The sequence below is a fragment of the Chaetura pelagica genome, unplaced genomic scaffold, assembly GCF_000747805.2.
Source record: "Chaetura pelagica isolate M959 unplaced genomic scaffold, ChaPel_1.0 scaffold323, whole genome shotgun sequence".
Classification (NCBI taxonomy): domain Eukaryota; kingdom Metazoa; phylum Chordata; class Aves; order Apodiformes; family Apodidae; genus Chaetura; species Chaetura pelagica.
The window spans coordinates 681,573-704,109 of NW_009952640.1; the positions used below are offsets into that span (position 1 = coordinate 681,573).

The 22,537-nt window shown below is 40.3% G+C and overlaps 1 protein-coding gene across 1 annotated transcript; it reads left to right on the top strand.

The window, feature by feature from the left end:
* The first annotated feature begins 1,021 nt into the window (after positions 1 to 1,021).
* Positions 1,022 to 21,799, top strand: SERPINE3 (serpin peptidase inhibitor, clade E (nexin, plasminogen activator inhibitor type 1), member 3). The gene is made up of 8 exons (XM_009993748.1): positions 1,022 to 1,217; positions 5,206 to 5,439; positions 8,267 to 8,464; positions 13,493 to 13,691; positions 14,771 to 14,871; positions 18,008 to 18,094; positions 19,866 to 19,949; positions 21,759 to 21,799. Exons 1-8 carry the CDS (start codon positions 1,022 to 1,024, stop codon positions 21,797 to 21,799), a joined length of 1,140 nt encoding a protein of 379 aa, XP_009992050.1.
* The last annotated feature ends 738 nt before the right edge of the window (positions 21,800 to 22,537 follow it).

Here is a 22,537-nt window from a genome sequence, read left to right on the forward strand (position 1 = left end):
CTTATTAAAGAAGGAGACAAGACGTACATAGACAGCTTCCATTCAGGCACCCAGAAGGACACAGAAAGGCAAGACCATTTAACAGAGCTAACTGTGAGTAAATACAAGGCATTAGAGGTGTTCTCTAGAGCAAAGGGCATGGAGAAAGATTTGTGGGAAATCCTGAAGTGAAAGAAGGTGCAGTATTTTCAAAAATATACTTGCATACTATGTACAAAAGGCAAAATTTGGTAAAGAAAGCTGTTCTGTCATTTTTCCCATTATTCATTTCAATATGAATGTTGAAGTGTCTCTTAATATGACATCGACCAATGCTTGATTTCCTATAAAAATCCGAAACACTGATTTTGTGATGCAAGTACTGGAGACTTTTGCAAATACAACCTTTTTTCACTGGGATAAATTTCATAAAAGGAATATCTGGGAGGGGAAATTTGAAGCTAGCCTTTTGCAGACTTGGATCTCAAGCCCAGCCTGACACCTCCAGTTAGACAGCTGCACCTTGCGAGGGGTGGCTTTCTTTCTGGGAGTGCTGGATCTGGCCCCTTTCTGCTGGGGACAGAAAAGAGCTGTGGATGCTCAGCAGAATGGAGACAGCACAAAAGTGTCCCATCATGCTTGCAGACAGCTAACTTTTAACCAAGGGGCTTTGTGTCTCCATGCGTCTCCATGGCCAACAACCTACATGGTACAGCATTATGGAAAACTGGGTTCTTTTTAGTCATCAGAGTCACCAGCATGTCCCTACATATATATATTTATATATATTTATTACAATAGCTATTGGGTAGACCTGGGCAAATATTTCAACAGTGATCATTACTATTTCAAGAGGTACCTTAACACTGATGGCAAGAGAAAGCTCCTCTGTCAGCTCAGCCTATTGCTTTCCTAAATACATCTGTATTATTAATTGCAGGCATGATTAGCTGGTGGAGAGTGTTCTCAGCTTGCCTTCATGTTGCCCGTTTTCTTCTCCGCATTTATCCTGTCTGCTTGGTGCTTAACCAAAGGAAACAGCATGTCCTATGATGAGCTGAAAGAGCTGAAGACCCACTTTGCCATCAACCTCTATCGGCACGTATCTGAAGCAGAGAACAGAACCAACCTGGTACTCTCACCAGCAAGTGTGGCTGTTTCTTTGGAGATTCTGCAGTTTGGAGCTCAAGGAAATACCTTTACAGAGCTACAGGATGCCCTAGGATACAACGTTCATGGTAATGTACTGTTTAAAAAAAATACTTCTTGTCTTATATTCTGCGATGAATTCACAGCTTTACTAAGGAGACAGGAATTGTGCACATCATACTAAGCTTCTGTCTTCTGTCTCACTGCCAGATGTAGCTGAGGAGTCTTTTCTTCATCTTTGATTGGTATCAACCAGACAAAGGAAACTCAAGGGAGTAGTTGATATGCATGTTAATATTCCTGTTTTTTCTTGATCACTGCTTACACTTTTTACTGCACCAAAATACAACTGCATCTAGAAGAGCCATTTCCATGAACAGCAGAATTGCTCCTGGTTTCCCAAGGATTCATCGTGCCTGCTGTGTCCTGGCTTCCCTTGTGTCCTTTCTGGGGCAGAAGACAGTAGTTTTCTCTCCTATCCCACTTACATTTCCTCTTCTATTCCATTAACAAATTTTATGAAACCTGTAGAAATTGGATTATCTTTGAGTCTTTGCACCTTTTTCTAATGTTATTACAATGGGCCAAAAAAGATGAAAAGCTGTAGGAGACTGGTGAAGATGTACACTGACAGATGGATGGTGCAATTGCATCTTTCCCTGAAAGCAAGCTAAAATAAAACTCACTGGGAATCTGGAAGGGATATGGAAAAGGCAGATGTCTGAAAACCCAGCATTAAGTCAGCTGAATTTAAGGATACTGTTTTCATTTTAGCTCTGGATTATCCTACCATCTCGCATCACACATCACAAACCATTTCACACTATGGGCACAATGCTTATGGAAAGCAGATGACTGCCTCATCTTCAACATTTGCAGTTTACATACAAGATTTATGTATAGAGATGACACTGCTCTTTCTCAGCATAAAATTAACTCCCAGTGTAAGAAAACTAAATATAAAACCTAAAGCCATTTCACTGGCCTGTGCTGTAACTTGTCTTAGTCACTCTTATCACTCCAAAGAGCCCTGAGAGTCAAAGCCAGCACAGCAGTAAGAGTGAACTCTGGCTGATATACACAGGTACTGCATGTCCCGACACAAGGACAGCACATCTATATTATGAGCAGTCCTGCCTATAAGACTCCTGCTTCTGTAAACTCAATTGGGTAATTTTAAACAACAGTACTTCTTACAAGGATTACACCTTCCTTGACTCTTCTGGTCATTGGGGGCTCAGTTATTAAAAAAGAACCGTAAGAATAATATCACACCATGAAATATGGGTGCAGATCTCTGCACAAAATACAACAAAGAGAAGTGCACAGGCTGTTAATGACCTGCTGAGCTCTTTTGGGCTGCCTCACTTCTCATGTGGCACATCGTATCATGCAGCCTTTTTATCTCCATTTTAGTTGTCTGTGGCACAAGCCACATGAGCTTTGGCTTTCAGTAGCATTAATGCATGAATGTGAATGTGTTCTATTGCTGTTGGTTATAGCAGCACATTTCCTGTGATGGAAGAGGAAGCCACTTCCTCAAATGATTTAAACCAAATAAATAAATCAAATACTTAGATCAAATTTCCTGTGAGATTAGTAAAACCAAATCATGTATACATGCACATCTGGTGAAATTACTTCTTGCATTTTGCATTAATGTTTGGTCTATCTTAAACAATAATGAAGGATGTGGTTAAAACCTTAGCAGGCTGAAAACAATGAAAACATTGATGTTTCATTCACTATTCACACTGAATCGGCTCTTACATGCACTTGTAATCTTCTTTCAATGTTTGGAAAGGTTTGTTCACCTTTATTCTAGTACTAAGAAAAACAATGTATAAAGGGATGTCTCTCTAGATAGCACAGATACAATGACACCTTTTAAGATGCTTCTCCTTGCTATTTTATTTTATCTATGGCAGAGTAGATTTAAAACTATTTTGGACTGTTTTCTGAGTAAAAATTCAAGACTTTGGTTAGCTAATAAGCACTTTGAGATCGACTGAAGTTACAAGCTCAGAATACCACACCTCCTCTTAACATCTGCTTCCAATTTACTGTCTTTGACTTCTCACATCCTCCAGAGGGCTTGCCAAAAGCTCCCGCACTAATGCAAAACACACGAGAAAAGTACTTTGCACCTCAGACCGTGTGAGTTTTCATCACATCTGTTCAAGGACTTCAATATTTTATCCCTTAAAGGGTAATAGATCTAAACCCTAATACCAAAATTCCCATAGGTAATTAGTCTTCCTACAGGTTATTAAAAGAGCTCTATTAGGTCAGAAAGCACTTGCTGGATCCTCAGGTGGTACAAATCGCTAGACATGTAACTCTCCCTTTACACCATCAAGAATCAGAACCAATGTAGTAGAAGTCTCCTGATAACCTGGCTGGAAGATGGAGGTTCACAGAGATCCTGCCCTCAACCTGGCATTCAGCCTGGGACAGGTCAATCCAGGAGGGAGGGACTTCCTCAGACTGGTTAGTCACCTCAAACTGCCCATGTCCCAAGTAGCAGTCCAGCCTGACTTCCCTTCTGCACTGCCTACACCCACAGGCATCTGGAGAAACTGGGTGATTACTCCCTTTGCCTTTGACTCCCTTGAGTCAAAATTAAGATTTCCAGCCAGCCCATAATGGCAAGCCCAGCCATGACCATGGCAGGGTCAGATATCTGTGAGCTGTCCAGGGCACCCCAGGGTTTCAAGCCAAGACAGGGGAGCACATGAGCCAAATACAGCAGCCCTCAGAAGCAAGAGGCACAATACTGAGCCACCTTGGAGAGAGTGGCCAGTAATTCATACACAACAGTGAGCTGCTGAGATTTCACACAGAAACTGGGACACTTGGTGAGGAAATCAGAAAGGCCCTGGAGGTCCTGCAGAACCAAGAGGCACTGATGTCTTGCTGAAGAAGAGCAGTGCTCTGGACATTTTCCGGTCCTAGTGGAAAACTTATTAATCGAAGGAGAAACCTGTTCAAAATGTTTAGAAGCCAAGTGACCATCTCATCAAGACTTTTATTTGCTGGGCATAGGCAAGTCCCCTCCAAAGCACAACAAGGGATATGGAAAATGGGCTAAGCCATGAACATGGAAAGTTTGAGGAGGTTTGACACAGAGTCCATGAATATAGTTCAGACTGGGTGCAAGTCCCAGGCCTTAGGTGGTCACCTCAGTATGAACCATCCCATCCCAAACCATTAAAACAAACAAAATAATGACAGCCAGAAACGGCTGCTAAATCATCCTTTAGGGAAGCCTACTATAAACTTTGTGATTTTAAAAACACAAGATCCTCTAAATTTGCAGGACTGATGTTCCTCTTCATCTCACACATCAATCTTCTACCTGTCACAGAAGCCAACACCATTGAACTACCATGAGCAGGAACAAGACTGGGGCACTATTCAGATATTTTCATCAGTGGAAAAAAATTGAAAATCCATTACTGAATTTTTTAATAACACTGACCTTGTAATTGCTACAAGCATTTTTGAAGACCAGAACAGAATTTAAAAGGATCCTGGGAAATCAGAGAAATATGTGAAGTGATTAGACACAATTCAGCAAGGACAACTACAAAATTCTGCATTTAGAAGAAATAATTCAAACTGGGAAAAACAAGTCAAAGAACACTGTTTTTAGGAAAGGATCTGAGGGTTTTTAGGAATTAAAAAGATGAATGTTGAATGGGAAATATAATGGTACTTCAGAAAAAGCAGACATTGTTGTGGGTTGCATAAAGTGAAGAGCCACTTGTAACACTCATGAAGCAACCTACCAGTCAGCTCTGTTTAGCCTTGTCAAGGCTCATCTGCAATACTGGGCCAGTTTGGGGCACCACCCTTCAAGAAACAAAACAACACATGAGGACAGAGGGTAGAAGAGGTGGACAGTCAGGGAGATGCCTTTCCTGGGGCTGGTAGCCCTGATAATAGGAGACAGCAGTAATGCGGCATTGGCAGCTCAACCAGTCATAGCCAGAGGACTAAGTCTTACCAATGGGAACCCAGGGAGTTCCCTCCCAAAAATTAATGTTCCTTATGAACCTCTCTCTTGCCTGGCAGATCAGAGTGTGCAGGATTTCTTGCAAGCAGCGTACGAAGGAGAGACTGATTCCAGCCAGGGCACGGTGGTCCAGCTGACATGTTCCCTCTTCGTGGACGCCAGCGTGGAGCTCTCACCCAGTTTCACTGCCCGTGCTGCACGCTGGGCAAACAGCAGCCTGCAGCAAACCAACTTCACTGACCCAAACAGAACCGCTGCCCAAATACAGGGCTGGATCACTGGTCAGCTCGGAGGTAACATAACAGCCCATGAGAATGATTGCACCTGAACAAAATGTCAAATAACTGTATTGAGAGAAATTGCATTTAACCAAGTATGAAAGTTTTTGCCACACTCTGTGTTGTCCAAACCAAGGCTGAGAGCCAGGAAACCTAATCCTTGTGCTGATGCTCATTTCCAATGCGAGGAAAAGTAGAAAAGTTGATCAGGTATGGGTTTGGTGATCAGGAAGTGAGGTGGATTAGGAACTGGTTGAAAGGAAGGAGTCAGAGAGTTGTAGTCAATGGGGCAGAATCTGGTTGGAGGTGTGTGACTAGTGGAGTCCCACAGGGGTCGGTACTGGGACCGGTGTTGTTCAACATCTTCATCAACGACCTGGATGAGGGTATAGAATGTACCCTCAGCAAGTTTGCTGATGACACTAAGCTGGGAGGAGTGGCTGACACACCAGAAGGCTGTGCTGCCATTCAGAGAGACTTAGATAGGTTGGAGAATTGGGCGGGGAGAAACATGATGAAATTCAACAAGGGGAAGTGCAGAGTTTTACATTTGGGGAAGAACAACACCATGTCCCAGTACAGGTTGGGGGCTGAACTGCTGGAGAGTAGTGTAGGTGAAAGAGACCTGGGGGTCCTGGTAGACAGGAGGATGACCATGAGCCAGCAATGTGCCCTTGTGGCCAAGAAGGCCAATGGCATCCTGGGGTGCATTAGAAAGGGTGTGATTAGTAGGTCAAGAGAGGTTCTCCTCCCCCTCTATTCTGCATTGGTGAGGCCACATCTGGAGTATTGTGTCCAGTTCTGGGCCCCTCAGTTCAAGAAGGACAGGGAACTGCTCGAGAGAGTCCAGCGCAGAGCTACGAAGATGATTAAGGGAGTGGAACATCTCCCTTATGAGGAAAGGCTGAGGGAGCTGGGTCTCTTTAGCTTGGAGAAAAGGAGACTGAGGGGTGACCTCATCAATGTTTACAAATATGTAAGGGGTGAGTGTCAGGGGGACGGAGTTAGGCTTTTCTCGGTGATGACTAGTGATAGGACAAGGGGTAATGGGTGTAAATTGGAGCATAGGAAGTTCAAGGTGAATATCCGAAAAAATTTTTTTACTGTGAGAGTGACAGAGCACTGGAACAGACTGCCCAGGGAGGTTGTGGAGTCTCCCTCACTGGAGACATTCAAAACCCACCTGGATGAGTTCCTGTGTGATGTACTCTAGGTGACCCTGCTCTGGCAGGGGGGTTGGACTAGATGATCTCTCGAGGTCCCTTCCAGCCCCTAAGATTCTATGATTCTATGATTCTATGAAAGAGCTGGAATAGGTCTGAATCTCTGAGTGTAAGTTCGCAGTATTAAGCTGGTAACTGATTGGCCTTGTTCCTCTAATTTTTAAAATGACAATCCTTTGCAGTGTTTCCAGTTTTAATGAGGAGCAGCCAAATTCCCGAGGGACCAAGTTCACTGTATTGGGTACTTTCATGCTGCTGTAGGGAATATGTGGGGCCATAAGCTCAGCTGTCAGACTTAAGAGTTCAAAAAGCCAAAATGGAAAATAAAAATAATTTACTTTCCACACAAGCAAGAAAAGAAATGAAATAAAAGTCTGTGTTAATGAAAAAAAAACATATTGGAAAAACAAGTCCTCAGGAGCAGCAGAGAAAATTAATCCCTGATTTGCCTCATCAATTTAAGTTATGTGAGTAACTTCAATTTGGCAGCCAACATGTGAGGTGATGTCAAACACACACATTAAAGCTACTATTGAAAAACAAATTTTCGTCCTTCTCAAACGACCTGTTATAAGTGATCCAGCTTCATGATATGAAAGTATTGCTCTAGAATCAGGTACTGAAATGGAAGTTCAGATTGTGGTACCCAGATATGCATCAATGAATTAGAAGTGGATCATGCTTTCAAAAATCTCTTAGATACTCAAAGCAGGATCAGCTGAATGGCCAAGTAAATAGGAGAAGGGAAGAATTAGGAGATGAGCTACAGTTGCCCTATTTACTTCATAAAGCAATCTGCAATTATTCATGCATTTCATGAGGGATTTCTGGTGCTAACAATGAACCACTCCAAGATACATGTGGGCACATTTAAGCTAGAAAAAGGGTTAGGGCCAGGGTATGGTGCTGAGCATGAGGTTGCTGTCGTCCGTGCTGTTCAGGGAGTAGCACAGTCCTGGCACAGCTTTGGCCCTCAACATCGGCCAACTCAAGGTTGGTTCTGGGGAGAACACAAACTAACAGGCAACCTGGATGAGGCCTAGGTAGTGGTGGGGAGGGGAAGGTGGAGGGTCTAACAGTGCCTTGTGAGTTGTGTCTCTTGACCTTATGAGCAGAGAGCCAGCCCAGCTTGCTTTAGTTACTCACATAGTCCTGGCCTTTAGGCCCACGCAAGTCAAACCAGCATGTGTCCCTCTCCCCACCTCTTTTTGCAGAATCATGTAATCATTGAATGGTTTGAGTTGGAAGGGACCTTAAAGACCATCCAGTTCCAACTCCCCTACATGGACAGAGACACCTTTCACTAGATCAGGTTGCTCAGGGCTCCATCCAACCTGGCCTTGAACACTTCCAGGGATAGGGCTTCCACAACTTCCCTGGGCAACCTGTGCCAGTGTCTCACCACCCTCATGCTAAAGAATTTCTTCCTAAAGTTTATCCTAAATCTCCCCTGTTCCAGATTTAATCTATTACCCCTTGTCCTCTCACTGCAAGCCCTTGGAGGAAAGCTGCAGCTCAGTGGTGGGCCCAAGGACCACATCAGTATCCTCCTGACCAGGGCACCCTCCTGTCCCTGTTTGGTGGAGCCCTCTCAGCCCACACTCACACTTTTCTTGCAGATGGGGATGTGCATGACATGCCGTTGGAGAGCGCTGTGTCACCGCTCAGCCAGGTCGCCCTGGTGAGCACAATGTACTTCAAAAGCATGTGGCAAAAGAAGCTTTCCTTTATGGATACCCAGATGTTGCCTTTTACCACGGCAGAAGGCTCAACCCTGAAAGTGCCCACAATGCATCACACAGCCGAAGTTAACTACGGTAACTGTCCTTGGTCCAGATTTGCTTTATCGTACAATGTAGAACAGTTTTATGTATTTCAGTTGCACAGCTACCACACTAAGAGATGTTACTTACCCAGCTTGGAGAAGCCTCAGAAGACATCCCATCAAATGAAGACACCACCTGGGTGACCAAATTGGCTCCTTAAGTTCCCAGAAAATCATGAAAGAGTTCCTGGGTTAAAAATGCTTCACAAAGTATCTACTAACTGTGCCCCATCCCTTATATACCAACACCTCCCAGCACTCCATAAGCAACTTGTCAGCTGCAGCAAACAATCAAAAGGAACTAAGATAGCATGCTAGGAGAAGGGAACAGGAGAGACTGAAGGTACCACAGTCTACAGTGTCCTTTGCAATAGCATGAAATCTGTTAAATAAAGTTGTCAAGGAAGGGGGGACCATAGGAAGTGCATCTGAACCTGTGGCAGAGGGCAGTTAAGATGATAATTGTATCAAGCACCTACCAGCTTGATTTGTGAGGTGGGTAAGAAATTTCCTGGGCCCTCAGCCTAATCATTGTTTGTCCCTTGAGTGTCTGAGCACCAGCACTGTCCACCCATCCCTCCTCTCTCTGGTCACACAGCCTGTCTTGCAAGGATGTAGGGTAAAACTGCAAATACTCAGGGCCAAATTCTGCAACAAAGGGGAGAGAAATTCTTCTGTCCCTTATATCTAGACAGTGGATGATCTCTGCCTGGGCTTAAACAGGATAAATATAGGTCAAATGTTTATTTGTGTAATATATGAATACAGCGTCTGCACCTTTCAAAGGTTTGGATTCTGTGGGTCACCAACAGAAGGACTCATGCTGTAGGCTTAATTTTCTACCACCAGGAATTCTGCCATTTAGCTCTGCAATCTCTTTCAAAATATAAAAAGCTTTTTTTCCCTTCAACCCTAAATTTCAGAACTGCACTTGAGTAAAAACATTCCTAATTTAAAGTCTAAATTTTTTTCAAGTCCAATTTCTATCTCTTCATATTTTGTCAGCTTTATCTTTTAAGTTAAATAGTTTCTTTTCATCTTTGATATTTACTCCCAAATGTATTTGTGAGTCACCAAGTTGCCTCTCAATTTTCTGTTAGCTAAGCTGAAGATACCAGGCTCTTCTCAACTACTCAAAAAACAGGCACTCAAATTCTCTACTGGTCCTTTTCTGCAGTTTTTTCCAATTTAAATGAATCTTTCTTGAAAATAAGTGACCAGTTATGTACACAGTACTTTTAATGAGGACATATACATGCTCTATAAAATGCTCTTAGTATTTCTATCACTTGCTAAAAATATCTGTATAGTGCACTGCAGAATCAGCTCAGGGTGGTTGCTCAAGGTTGACCCCACATGGGCCTCTTTTTACATTTTTTCCCAGCTGATGAGTCCTAGCTGAATCAAGGGAAGGGAAATCTCGATGGGTAAATACCTTTTTTGTGTGTGTTTTTGAACCATCATTCAATTTCTAGCACTCCAGTCATCATGGTAACTGCACTATTTGTCTTTGATGGAAGTCTTGAGGGTTGGCAATGCTTTGTAAAGTCACTGGTAACCTCTCTTCAACTTGGGAGCTTGTCTTTTAACTTAGCTCATTGTTTGTTTAGTAGGATCTACCCAAAGTTGCAGTTTATCTCCCTATTTGTGAGTTGTTTATTCTTTTCTCCAGAATATGTTCTAAAATATCTCAAACAAAGACCTAAAATTTCTCAGATTGCTTTCTTTTCCTTAGAAATGTACTCCTGTTTTCCACTCATGGGAAACAACTGAATATATAGTCTATTTTTAAAGTCTTTTCTGAACCATTTGCAATTCCACATCCAAGTTCTTTTCACATTCTAGGGTAGGGATCATGCAGGCTCCAAGTTATTATTTGTCTTTTTCAAGTAGTTTAGACATTGTTTATGTCTCTTCTGTTGTAACACCTCCTGCTCTTTCCGCCTTTCCATTAGGAACCTCACCATTATCCTTTGCTATATCACCAGATTATTTCTTTCCCATTAGTACCAGCAAATAATGAAGATGAAGCAAAAAAAAAAATAATTTCACAGTGTTCTGCAGCACCATTCTCTCTTCCTTTTTCTGTTGTTTATATGGCTAAAATATTTTCCTTTTCTGTGGAAGTCATATCAACCAGGCAGTCGGCAGCTTCTTATTTCTGTGCCTTTTTATTTCTGAACCATAATTCACCTGTCTAAGGAATCACTTTTTACCCTCTTTGTGACTTTCCAATCTTTGTCCTGGCTGTTACATCTTTCTTTATAGTATTTCTTCTTCCAGAACATCTGTAGTGTGTCCACCATACTTCTCCTTCCTGCTGGGACCGCCACTTCCTGAGGATCTTCACGCCTCTGACTTTGAGTACTCCCATCCTCTTTACATATGAATCTTTCATAAGTGAATTGACTTCATGGAGGAGTACAGACTTTCCCTTTTCAACCCCCTACACACCTTATCAGCCATCTCGAGCAACATAACCTACTACATCAACTCATGATCTTTCAGCCCTGGGTGATTTTGTATCACCAGCTCACTGCAGGGACTTTGCTGCTGGTGCTATTTGGAGTAGCCTTACCCTTCATTGCTTTACAAGCTATTCAGGTAAACAAACAGTTTTCTTGGGACTAGCACACACCTATTAGCTCAGGAACAGTACTTTTATCCAACCTTTTTCTTTCAGCAGAATGAGATAAAAGAAATAAGAGGCCAAAGACCGAGGGCTGCCAGTGTTTATACAAATGGAGATCTTGAGTAAAAAACAGTGACCAGAAATTTAGCAGCTGAGCTTCACTGACTGACAGATTTGCTCCTGAGCCCTTGCAAACCTGATGTGACATTGCAATCTTGCCGTGCCTGTCTGAGTGTTTGCCTAAACAAAAGGACTTTACCCTATGGTCCTTAGGTAGGTACCTGGAGTGTAACATATTTGCACAGAAAAGGATAGTTAGCCAAAATACTGGGATTGCCTTTTCATCCAGCCTGAAATGTGTGAGCTCCCTGCACCTGCAGAGACTCTTGAGGAAAGGCAAAATTAAAGGGATAATTTAAAATTTGCTGATTGTATGATTTCATAGAGTCAGTTCAGACTAGAATAGAAATCAGTCACTATTACTGCTAGAAACATTTTTTAGAAATCGGTTTGAAATTAATACAAAAGACTGGTTTGGTACAACAAAACAGAGGCATGAGATAACTTTCTTTCATTATTAAATGATAGCAGCTGTCTCCCATCAGGACAGAGAACACAGAGTGAGAAAGATTAGCTGTAGCCTGTTATTGATCACAGCATTTACCACATTGTTTATCATTTTAACATGGCCAGGTAGAACAAATCAGCCTGGGGACAATTAACTCTACTCTAAGAAAATGTCAACATCACTATTTACACATGCCTTTTAAACACTGCAGCTATTTTACATATTCATTTTTTTCCAAGCAATTTGTTAACTGCATTTGACTAGTGATTTACCATATATATAATCCTTCTGGGATGATGCTCAAAAGCAGTTCAAGAAGAGAAGGCTGAATGTTCCAACTCAGTAATATAAAGTCTTTGATTTTCTTTCTAATAAGAACTGCATATCCTCTGTGCATAAAGTGCTGACTTCAAAATATCAGCATGCCCAGAAATTTAACCACTCACATGCAGTGCACTACAAATCTTCCCTACTTCCCCTTTATGAATCAGGTGTTTTCCCAGCAAAGTGGTCCACGTGCTGGGAGGTGGTTTTAATAGCATAATTCCCCCTCCACATCACATGGTGGGAGGGCTAATCTAAAAGACTAAAATTTAATCTAGCAGAATAATCAGCATTTAATGAATCCTCTCTAATCTAAATCTGCAAAACTAACAAATGTCCTACACTAAACATTTGAGACATCCTACAGCTATGTATTTATTGGCAAATATTTAGGTGTTATGAACATCAGCTACCTGTATTCTGTTATTTGTAACTGCTGACTCAATAAGCATTAATATCTACCCTTGAAGATACAACTAGTACAGCTGGGTGAAGAGGGAATGGCTTCAGTATTTTGGACAGCCTGTGGCAATGGCAAAAATAAGCCACTTGCTTGGGGCTTGTACTTAACTCCTGACCTGTTGACTATGGCTGGGTGTTCCTGAAATGCTATTTATTGGATTAGCAGATTAAAAAATGACGAAGTAAAATTGTGGGAATTTAATCAGTTCTACTGTATAACAGAGCCCATTAGAAATGCCTGGTTAATTATTCTTCGAAATATGGAATTAAAATGGTACTTTTAAATTGCTGTTACAAAACTTGCATAACTAACTACACATTTGGAAGCCCCACCAGCTTTTAATTTTGAGACCAGTTTTTATAACCTTCGTCTGATTTTGATACGTCTTTCTGCCTAGATTTAAAAAAAACATAAGAAATTTGGTGCTGAAATAAGTGTTAGCCTAACTATTGTTTAGTGTAACCATTTGCTTCTTGAAATAAGGTTAAAACTTATTTTTAATGGTAGTAAAGATGGAAACATGAGGTAAAGTAGATTTCAGTTAATTAAACAGGACACTTCATTAGGTTTTGTAATTTCTATCAGTAGTGATTTTTTAGCAAAAGATATTAGAAAAATTAAGTTTATTCAAAGAATAAGCATCACAGAAACGGTCACCATAAAGTTACTGTCATTGCCTTGGTGATGTACTTTTAAACTTTGAATAAGGAGGACAGCTACTATACGAGAAAAGAATAAAATATCCATGCTTTGTTGAGGCAGTGCTTCAGGTGCTATTACTGTCACTGGTATTTTTCTACATGTACATATATCCCTACATATGTATCTATCACACAACCAGCTGTTCAGGTGAGCCACTGTTGTGAGATAAAAACCACCTGAGGTGGCTGCAAATGTCCATGTGTTAGAGACAGCCCCTTATATCCCATCACTGCTGTTCCAAATTGTCTGCTGACTCAGGCTTGGGTTGTGGGTTTGGGGGCTTTTTTCCTGCTTGAATGATGATATAAGTTCTACATTTACCAACTTCCAGGCCAATTCCAGACTGCAGCTCTGGAGGCTTTCACTGTGGTTGAGTTACCTTACTTGGAGGAGAAGCTCAGCATGTTCCTAGTGCTTCCCAGCCACAGAAGAACACCTTTGTCCCAGATTGAGCTTCACCTTTCTGCTAAAACCATAACCCTCTGGGCCAACAGCTTAAAAAGAATCAAGATGGACATTTTTCTACCTAGGTAAGCAATATTAATATTCCACGTCGGCTTGACTACCTGAGTTGTCATAATTCTGTGTGATAAGATTGACATGTGCATTGTATAAGAAAAAATTGAATTAGGTAACTTCCAGTTTTGTCATTCATCACACAATCAGAAAAGCTCTAATTCTTTCTTAAGCCATGAAGAGGTCAGCTGGGAATAACAAATCTTTCCAAAATTCTCCAAAAACAAGTATTTCCATCAATCCTACAGCTTTTACTAAAAAGTTGTTTGGAGTATAACAATCCATTAAAGATCTAAAAAGAGACAAACATTCTGGGCCTTTTTCCACTCTCTGTTATCTTTGCTTAAGGAACAGTAAGAATATAAACTTTAAAAAAAACCCACAACAGTTTATTTTTACAGCTTGCTAGTATACTGCAAAAGCACACTACAAAGAACTTGGGGGCCCCCACCAGTCATATCCATCATACCCATCTTTCTGTGCACAAAGCAAGTTTCAGCCCTCTGTTTTCCATGTTAGTCACTTGCTGTTTCTAGCAAACTCACACATCCTGGCAGTATTTTCTATCAGCTAGATAGAAATGAAATTAACTCAAATGAAATTCCTGCCAGGACGAGTCAGGTGCAGGAGGAGGCTGTATCTATTTGGTGGCTGTACCTGTTGTATGGATCAGCACTGGAAGGCTTCATTACTCATCTCTTACAATGCTCATAGCAAAGCACTGGAAAACAATTTGTACAACAATATTCTCTTTCTCCAAGGTGATATTTTGAAAAGGTTTCAAAGAGCTCTTTGCTACATCCAAAAAGGCTGTTAAAGAGAGGAGTTTTGGGGAAATAGGGAGTTCAAGTGTCAAGAAGACTGAAATGCAGCCTGATTGCAACAGGTGGAGAAGAGGGATTCCTTCTGTTAACACTCTCAGGTGAAGATGAGTCCCTTTTCTGCAAAGTACACTTAATCAGATGAAAGATATTGGGCTCATACAGAAATGGATGAAATGCAAAGGCTTGAAATAAATTGCACCTGTTCCACCTTTTAGCTCTATGAAAATACTAACAGCACATTTAAATAAAATCTATCATATTAATTTCAGGTTCAGTATTCAAAGCCTTTTTGACCTAAAGACAGTTTTTTCTGCCTTGGGAATTAGAGATGCATTTGACCCCATCACTGCTAATTTTAAAGGTATTTCAGGTAAGAGGCTCAACTGAATAAATAATGATCACTGACCCAATCACATAGTCTCTTGTATTTGAATGATTCAGTAGACCTGAGGCTTCTGAATTGATTGTACTTCTTCATCTGTGAAACTCTAAAATACAATTCACACTCAACTATTCTGCTTTATTATTGGCAGTTGTATTTGGAGCTATTGTAGGAAAGAGGAATCTGAAAGGGACAGGATTGGGTTTGGTCTTGTTTTATATATTTTTTTCTTTTCTTCTCTCTCCTTTCTTTAAACCTAAAACTGTGAAGACACCATAGGTCTGGAAAATGGTTATTTATTCAGAAATTTAGGATACTTCAGTTAAAACTTGCATTCGTAATGGTGTTTTCAAGTAGTTATCTGACAGTTATGGATGCTGGTCCAACTGCAGACACCACAAACAATATTGGCACAAACAATATTGGGAAATACTTCTACTATGTTGTCTTACTAATCCAGTAACCAGTGGACTAAATTATATTTTTCCTTTGCTAAAATATTAGTGTCATGATTGTAAAGTGTCTTGGTTTTGGAAATTTTTTTAAATTATCCTGCTCCTTGGAGAATGTTTATCCCTATTTAAGTACTAAAACAATCCAAATTATCTTTTTTAAAATTTATTTTGTTTTACCACTTTCAGTAACACAAATAAATTCAATTTAGTAATTTCTGCCCCTAGCAAAGACTCAGAGTGGTAGCTGCTCTTAGAGATGCAGAGTGTTCATGCAGTTCTTGTGTGTGAGTAAATAAATGGAGGTATGACAAGAAGAAATTCCGTCAATTTAGACAAACTTGCTTTTAAAGAAAATTTGCTTTTCTGGACCAACCTCAGAAGGTATGTTACTTAGGGGGTTTTATACCTGTTTTACAATTGAACATTGCATTTTTTTAATCACAGTACATATGTCAGACTGCAGAGAGATGTACATTAAAAACAATTTTTTACTGACCACTTATTTGTTAAAGCCTGTTGCTCTGTCTATTGCAAACAAATGTTAATACAGTGATAAAGCACACAAGGATGCGTTTTACAAAGTTAATATCTACTTAAACAAGATAAATACTTTGAGGAAATTAACTCCATCATGAACAGTCTCATTTAGCAGCTTCTTTCCTATGCAACTTGACAGATTTCTGCTTAACATCATACAGGGTAAGGCTTGTAGAAGTATTTGATCCTGTCTGTGGTGGGATTATGGATTAAAAGATATGTTGAGGCTCTTTGCAGCTCTGCTCTTACACTACTCAGTTATGTATCACAATAGTACGGTTATAGCTATGATGGCCTAAGAGTTACACAAGGCACAGTTTATAAAAAAGGTTTAACTTTTATTTAACCAATAAACACAGTTGGAAAAAGAACAGGTAAGTTTTCAGTTCCTCTTCCATATGAAACAGAAGCTGCACTCTTTGGAATATTTACTCTCAGGCCACATTTAGCAAACATGTTACTTCATTTCAGACCTGGAAAAGCTTCTTTATGCCTAAAAGTTTCAACATTTTTCCCTCCAAAATAAATAAGATTTATCTAATGCTTAAAAATTCTGCCTCTCCTCCAACCTAGATGTTTGACTAGAGACAATTAATGTAGAAGATAAAATGCACTTTTAGTATTTACTGGTTTTTACTTTGTGTCAGGCTCAATCCTCATACTCAGACAAAAAAGAGAAGACCTCTCAACCTTCCCCATGTTCTGCTCTCTGCAGTCAGCAGAAGAGAAGAGAACTTGTAACACTCTCCCTGATATCCTTCTAAATTTTTTCCAAGCTCCGTTTTATATCACAGTCCCATCACTTCTTCCAGGTTTGGGTTTTTTTTGCAATTTCTCTTCCAACAGTTCCTAGTCTAGTATTCACTCAGTCCCCACTATCTTAATTAGTTTATACTCTTACCATGTCACCTTACTTTCCACCAAAGCCTGGGAGACCTCTTGAACTAGTAATTCATAGTGGGAAAACAGTCATAAAGACAAAAGGACAGGTAAACATGGGTAGAAATGAGGGAAAAGAGGATATTCACAATGATTTAAGGCTCCCTGAAAAATCCCTCTGTAGTCAGAGGCAGTCAAATGTGTGCATTCCTTCTCATGCTGGTAAGGGACCTGCCTCCCTCTGTCTGCAATACAGAGATCTGAGATACACTGTCTTCCCTAGACTAAAGTAGCCAGATGTCACCTCTCTTGTGTGTTATCTCACTCTCAAGACGTTCCTATATTGTGCCAAAGTGGTGCTCTTCTGTAGCTTGAGCCCGACTCCCATCACTGGACATAAGTGGAAATGGACCAGACTGCACCTGGCTCCATCAGCAGAAACATTAAGACACCTCACAGCTCTTCCAGGTTTACACCAACAGAAACATAGTCCAGCTCTTGTCAATCCCCCTCGCCCTGACTAGAAAGCAGATCTGAACGAAGAGCCAACAATAGCAGAAATTCCTTTAAGCAGAAAAACATTCCAACTTCCTGATACTTTTCTAAGAACTTCACTGCTCGACTGGAAGTGGGATCCACCTTTCACACAGAAGTCAGAGGCACCTGACACTGGACACGTTCAGGCAGACAGATGCAAAACACACATGAGTGTTTTTGCTTATTCTCCAAATTCCTTGCACATAAGGTCACTCTGGTCGAAAAGCAGTGTAGTCGTGCTATCTCAGCTACGTGCAGAGTAAAAAGTCCTTAATACCAAGCCAGCTTAGATGTTCAGACTGTCTATGCTCATCCATATTAGGCACACGTGTGAAAAATCAGGAGCTGAGTCAAAATTAGAACTGAGGATCCTCTAATGTGGAAGCCAGAAGCAGAAAAAAGCAACTGAAAGGCAGGTTTACACTGTGCTGTCTTTCTGAACAGGCTGTAGTGAAGGAACCAATGGAAGGAATTTGCAACAGAAGAAAAGTTAATGTGACATGTACTGCATTCAGTATGCTGCCACTGAATTAGTTGCCCAGGAGAAATACCTAACAGTTAGGTCATCCTTAGATCCTGCAGAAAAAAAAAGTAGAAGTATTCTTAATTCCAATTAAGGAGAGGGGAGAGGGGAAAAAAAAAAAAAAAAAGTGTTCACAATGGAATTCAGAAAATAACTGTTAATATTAATTTCTGGGTTGTGGGTTTTTTTGCAGAGCAAGGTAGTCTTTATATTTCAGAAGCTATTCACAGAGCAGAGATTGAAGTAACAGAAGATGGTACAAAGGCATCAGGAGCTACAGGTAAATCAAATATATAAAAATTTACTCTTCACTTCTGAGGATTATCTTTCTTTTAAAAGAACCACACACACAAAAAAAACCCAAACAAACTGAAAAAAAATGAAACGTGGTAGCATTTAAATGCATGCCTAACCTAAATTTAAACTTTTATGCATAACAGGCTTCCATTGTACTTTTGTTCATAAGAACTCTTAAACTCTTCCCTTTCTATGTTTGATCTTAGACTAACATATAAAGAGTCCAATGAAAACCAGCCTTACCTCCCAGGGAAAGTCCAGTTCAAGGAAATACAGCACTTCTTTTCTTTCTGTTGGTCAAATCTCTCTCCTAAGATTGTACAAGCAAAGAATTAAAAGAGGTTGCTAATGTTTTGTCCATAGCTCCTGAATCTCTATGGGGTATGTGTCTGAAGATGGCCTCTTCGGTAGCATTAAAGGTCATGACAGGGAAGTTTTGTCTTCATAAAAACAAAGACAGGCTTGTTTCTTATGTACTTGGAGATGTGAACTTCGTGCTCAGTCATTTCTTCTAGCAGATCATTTCCATGTGAACATTCAACCCATGGTGATGATGCTAAAAGGAACCCAAGCACACCTGATCTGGTGTAGCATTCCCTTGGCAGCGACTCTGAATATGGCACATCTTCTACATATGTGGGTGTATAGTGAAAGTTTGGACATAACCAAGTTAACCTTGCTGCACAGCTGTACAGTTTTACATTTTATGACAATTTGCATCTCTGCCAGGGCACAAATATTTTTCTGGCAGTTTCCATAAAAAATAAAAGCTTTTAGATGGCTTCAATTACATACCAAAGACTAAGGGTACTGGGAATCAGACACCAGAGCTTTATCCCATTGAAAGAAATGCCATAACCTCCCTTAACTTCAGTCGGACCAAGCTAAGAAGCTGATTTTAAAAAGGTATAATTATGTTTATTGCTTACTTTAAAAGCTCTGGATTTAGTCACTTGAAAGCTAAAGTAGGCAGGTTTTGTTAGGAGCACTGAAATAGTACCACTCAAACTAGTTTTACTGAGTCTTACTTGAATTTTCTATTGCATTCTATTGTTTTAACTGCTCATTTAAAAAAAAATAATAAATCCAAATCTGGGGTTTTTTTAGTATCGGGCTGGGTTTGTTTTGTTTTGCTTTGTTTTTTTACAATTTATTGTAAATACCATATAGCTAAAAAGAAAAAAAAATTGAAATAAGACATATTTGAATAATTGCTGAACCATCATAATTCTTCTTCATTTAATCTAATAATTAACCCACAGCCAGAGATGAGGACAGTCATAAATTGAGATTAAGGCTATTTACGTTTTGTTGAGAGCCTGGACAGAGAAATACCAGGATAATGCAGATATGTCTCTGCTCTTTGTCTCCCATCTAGAAAAGGGGCTACAATTCTGCCTTTCTTATCTTTTTTCTGTGAGCAGCACAGCTAGGAATGGGCTAACGAGTCAGGCAATAGCACGGTATGACTTGAGCAGACTGAAGGCTGTGACAACAACAACAGATGTATTACCTTTAAAATCCAAAGGCAGAGCGACTCTTCAGCAGCAAAGTACCCACGTATCATCTGCATCTGGTCTCACGACACTTGTTCATTCACCTAGACCCATCTTGGATAAAACCGTCATTTTTATTCCTAAAGCAAAGGAGCAACTCAGAACTTACAGTACCAGGCACCGGGGCTAGAGGGCACTGTATAAAAGACGAAAAGAAAATGGACACGTTTTACTAATGTTTTCTTCATTGCATTACAGCAATGGTGTTACTAAAGAGATCCCGAACACCAACCTTCAAAGCAGACAGACCATTCACGTTTTTCCTGAGACAAGCTAACACAGGTAGGCACGCTCTCTGCTTCAGTAGCAGAACCTTTCACAAGTAACACTGAAACCAGTAAGTTTTTTGTAAAAAACATATCATTTCTTCAATGCACGAGATTCAAATAACCATAAAAACAGTGGATACAGCTTAATTTCTTTAAAAAGAATACGTGATAGTCACAGAAGTCAGGGAAGGCAAATTAGCATCTTTTACCTACTTGCAATGTATAAGCAAAAACATTTTTAGCATATAGGCACTAAAAATATTTTATAGATCTTAAATGCCCAAGGAATAGGTCTCGACCTCCACTGGGCAATTCAAATTACAATTGGACTGGATCAGTTGGACTAATAGTTGAAGAAGTCAAATATATAAATCATACTAACGCAGACAGCTCATAGCAAAGACTTCTGCCTGTAGGCACCAGGTCTCCGTGGCCTGAAATTCCCTATATTAATTCCGACCTCAGCAGCTTCTCAGGGGATATCTCAGAAATCTTGTGAAACCCCATCTGGACTGTGTCAGGTTCTGGGGCCCCCAACATGAGAAGGTCATGGAGCTGTTAGAGTAAGTCCAGAGGGCCATAAAGATGATCCAAGGACTGGAGTAGCTCTCCTATGAAGACAGGCTGAGGGATTTGGGCTTGTTCAGCCTGGAGAAGGCTCCAGGGAGACCTTATAGTGGCCTTCCAGTACATGAAGGGGCTACAGGAAAGATGGGGAGAGACTTTTTACAAGGACTTGCAGATAGAGGACAAGGGCTGATGGCTTTAAACTGCAAGAGGGTATATTTAGATTATGTTAGGAAAGTATTCTTCACTATGAGGGTGGTGAGATACTGGCAGAGGTTGCCCAGGGAAGTTATGGATGCCCCATCCCTGGAAGTGTTCAAGGCCAGGCTGGATGGGGTTTGGAGCAACTTGGTCTAGTGGGAGGTGTCCCTGTCCACACAGGGGGGTTGGAACTAGATGATCTTTAAGGTCCCTTCCAACACAAACCATTCCACAATTTCTATGAAATTTGGAAGACCAACATTCTTTTGCCCAGGTACAGCTCAGAATTTCCAGAAGCAAGTTTCTCTTCCCTCCTGTCTTGAATAGTAGCACATTTGAGGGGAGAGTTTTACACACCTGGACTCTTCACTAAGTACCCCCACAAGACTCTCAGGTTATCAAAAGCCATGGATATTCACTGTATGTAATCAGGGAAATTAGCTCTGCAAAAAGCCTACCTTGTATTTTCACTGTTGCAAGGTGCTGCCAAAAAAAATTGATTATTTCTTTTGCAACTAATAACTCTCTCTCACTAATGAATTCCCCCAGTCCCCCAAACAAACAAAGTTGCAGAGCATGTCTGGAAGACTGAACCATCCCCAGTGTTCCTTTGGCTTCAGTATCACACTGTATGTCTCATTTCAGATGTTCAGTCACGTAAGTTGCTCCAGAATCTCTGCCAAAGGAAAGAACCATATAGCTCATTGGCAACAATAAAGAAGAATTACATTATACAACACTTAGCAGGTGTTTGCTCCTCTGAAGCATCACCACATCTCCAACAACTCTTACCATTCTTAGCAACACAGGAAATTTGCAAGTTAAGAATTTCCTAAAAATCCTTCAAACCACCAATTTTCTCTCATAACTGGAGTCATGTCCATTAGATTTCCAGGGAACATATAGTAATTTATAGGGTTCAGTAAAACACTGAGGTTTGGAAAGAACACCACAGATCTCCTAGTTCTGTGCTTAATGGATGTATTTAAACTGTACTACACTTTGAAAATATGTTCCCAAACTGAAATAATGTTAATATTGTTTCCCTTTACAGGTTCAGTACTCTTTATAGGAAGAGTCACAGATCCTTCATAATAAACACCAGACAATACACTGTCTTCTCCTCCTAGAATGAGCTTTCTCTAAATGAAATTAAAGTCTACATTATATATATTTATTTTAAAAATGTTTTAAACAGTATAACTTCCACAAGAGTAAAAGTAACCAAGTCCTACAATTACTTTATTACTTTGTGCACACTACTGGTGACTTAAGAGGTCTCTAGGAATCATCAACAGCATGAGCACAGGAAAGATAGTAAGCATATAATCATTTGAAGAAAAACTGAACAGATTTTTCCACCTAAATACTTCAGAATATGGGCCAACAGCCTCTGCTTAGCTTCATCATGGCTAAAGTCAGCTTGAATGTTGCTGAATATGCAGGTCACATGAAAGAAAGCATCCCACAAGGAAACTTTGTGATATCTTAGTCTTCAAGCATAACTTTATTTCCCTCTCCCAAAGTCAAAAATAAAAGTTGTCTGGTCTGAGATAGTAAGGTAACAAGTAGCAGAATGCTGTGAAAAGGAAATGAAATTGAGAGGCTGTTTCAAAACTCCCAGAAGAGATGGGAAGCAGAATTACCCACTCAATGAACAAACAAATATTATTTAAAAAAAAAAAAAAAAAGTAGTTGTAATACCTTTACTGCCTTTTATGTTTTATAAAATGAACACAGCATAGGATGGACATTCCTCATTCCTGAAGAACACTGAATGAGGCTAAAAGCATCTACAAAAATGCTTTTTTTCAGCATACTGACAAAATTTGG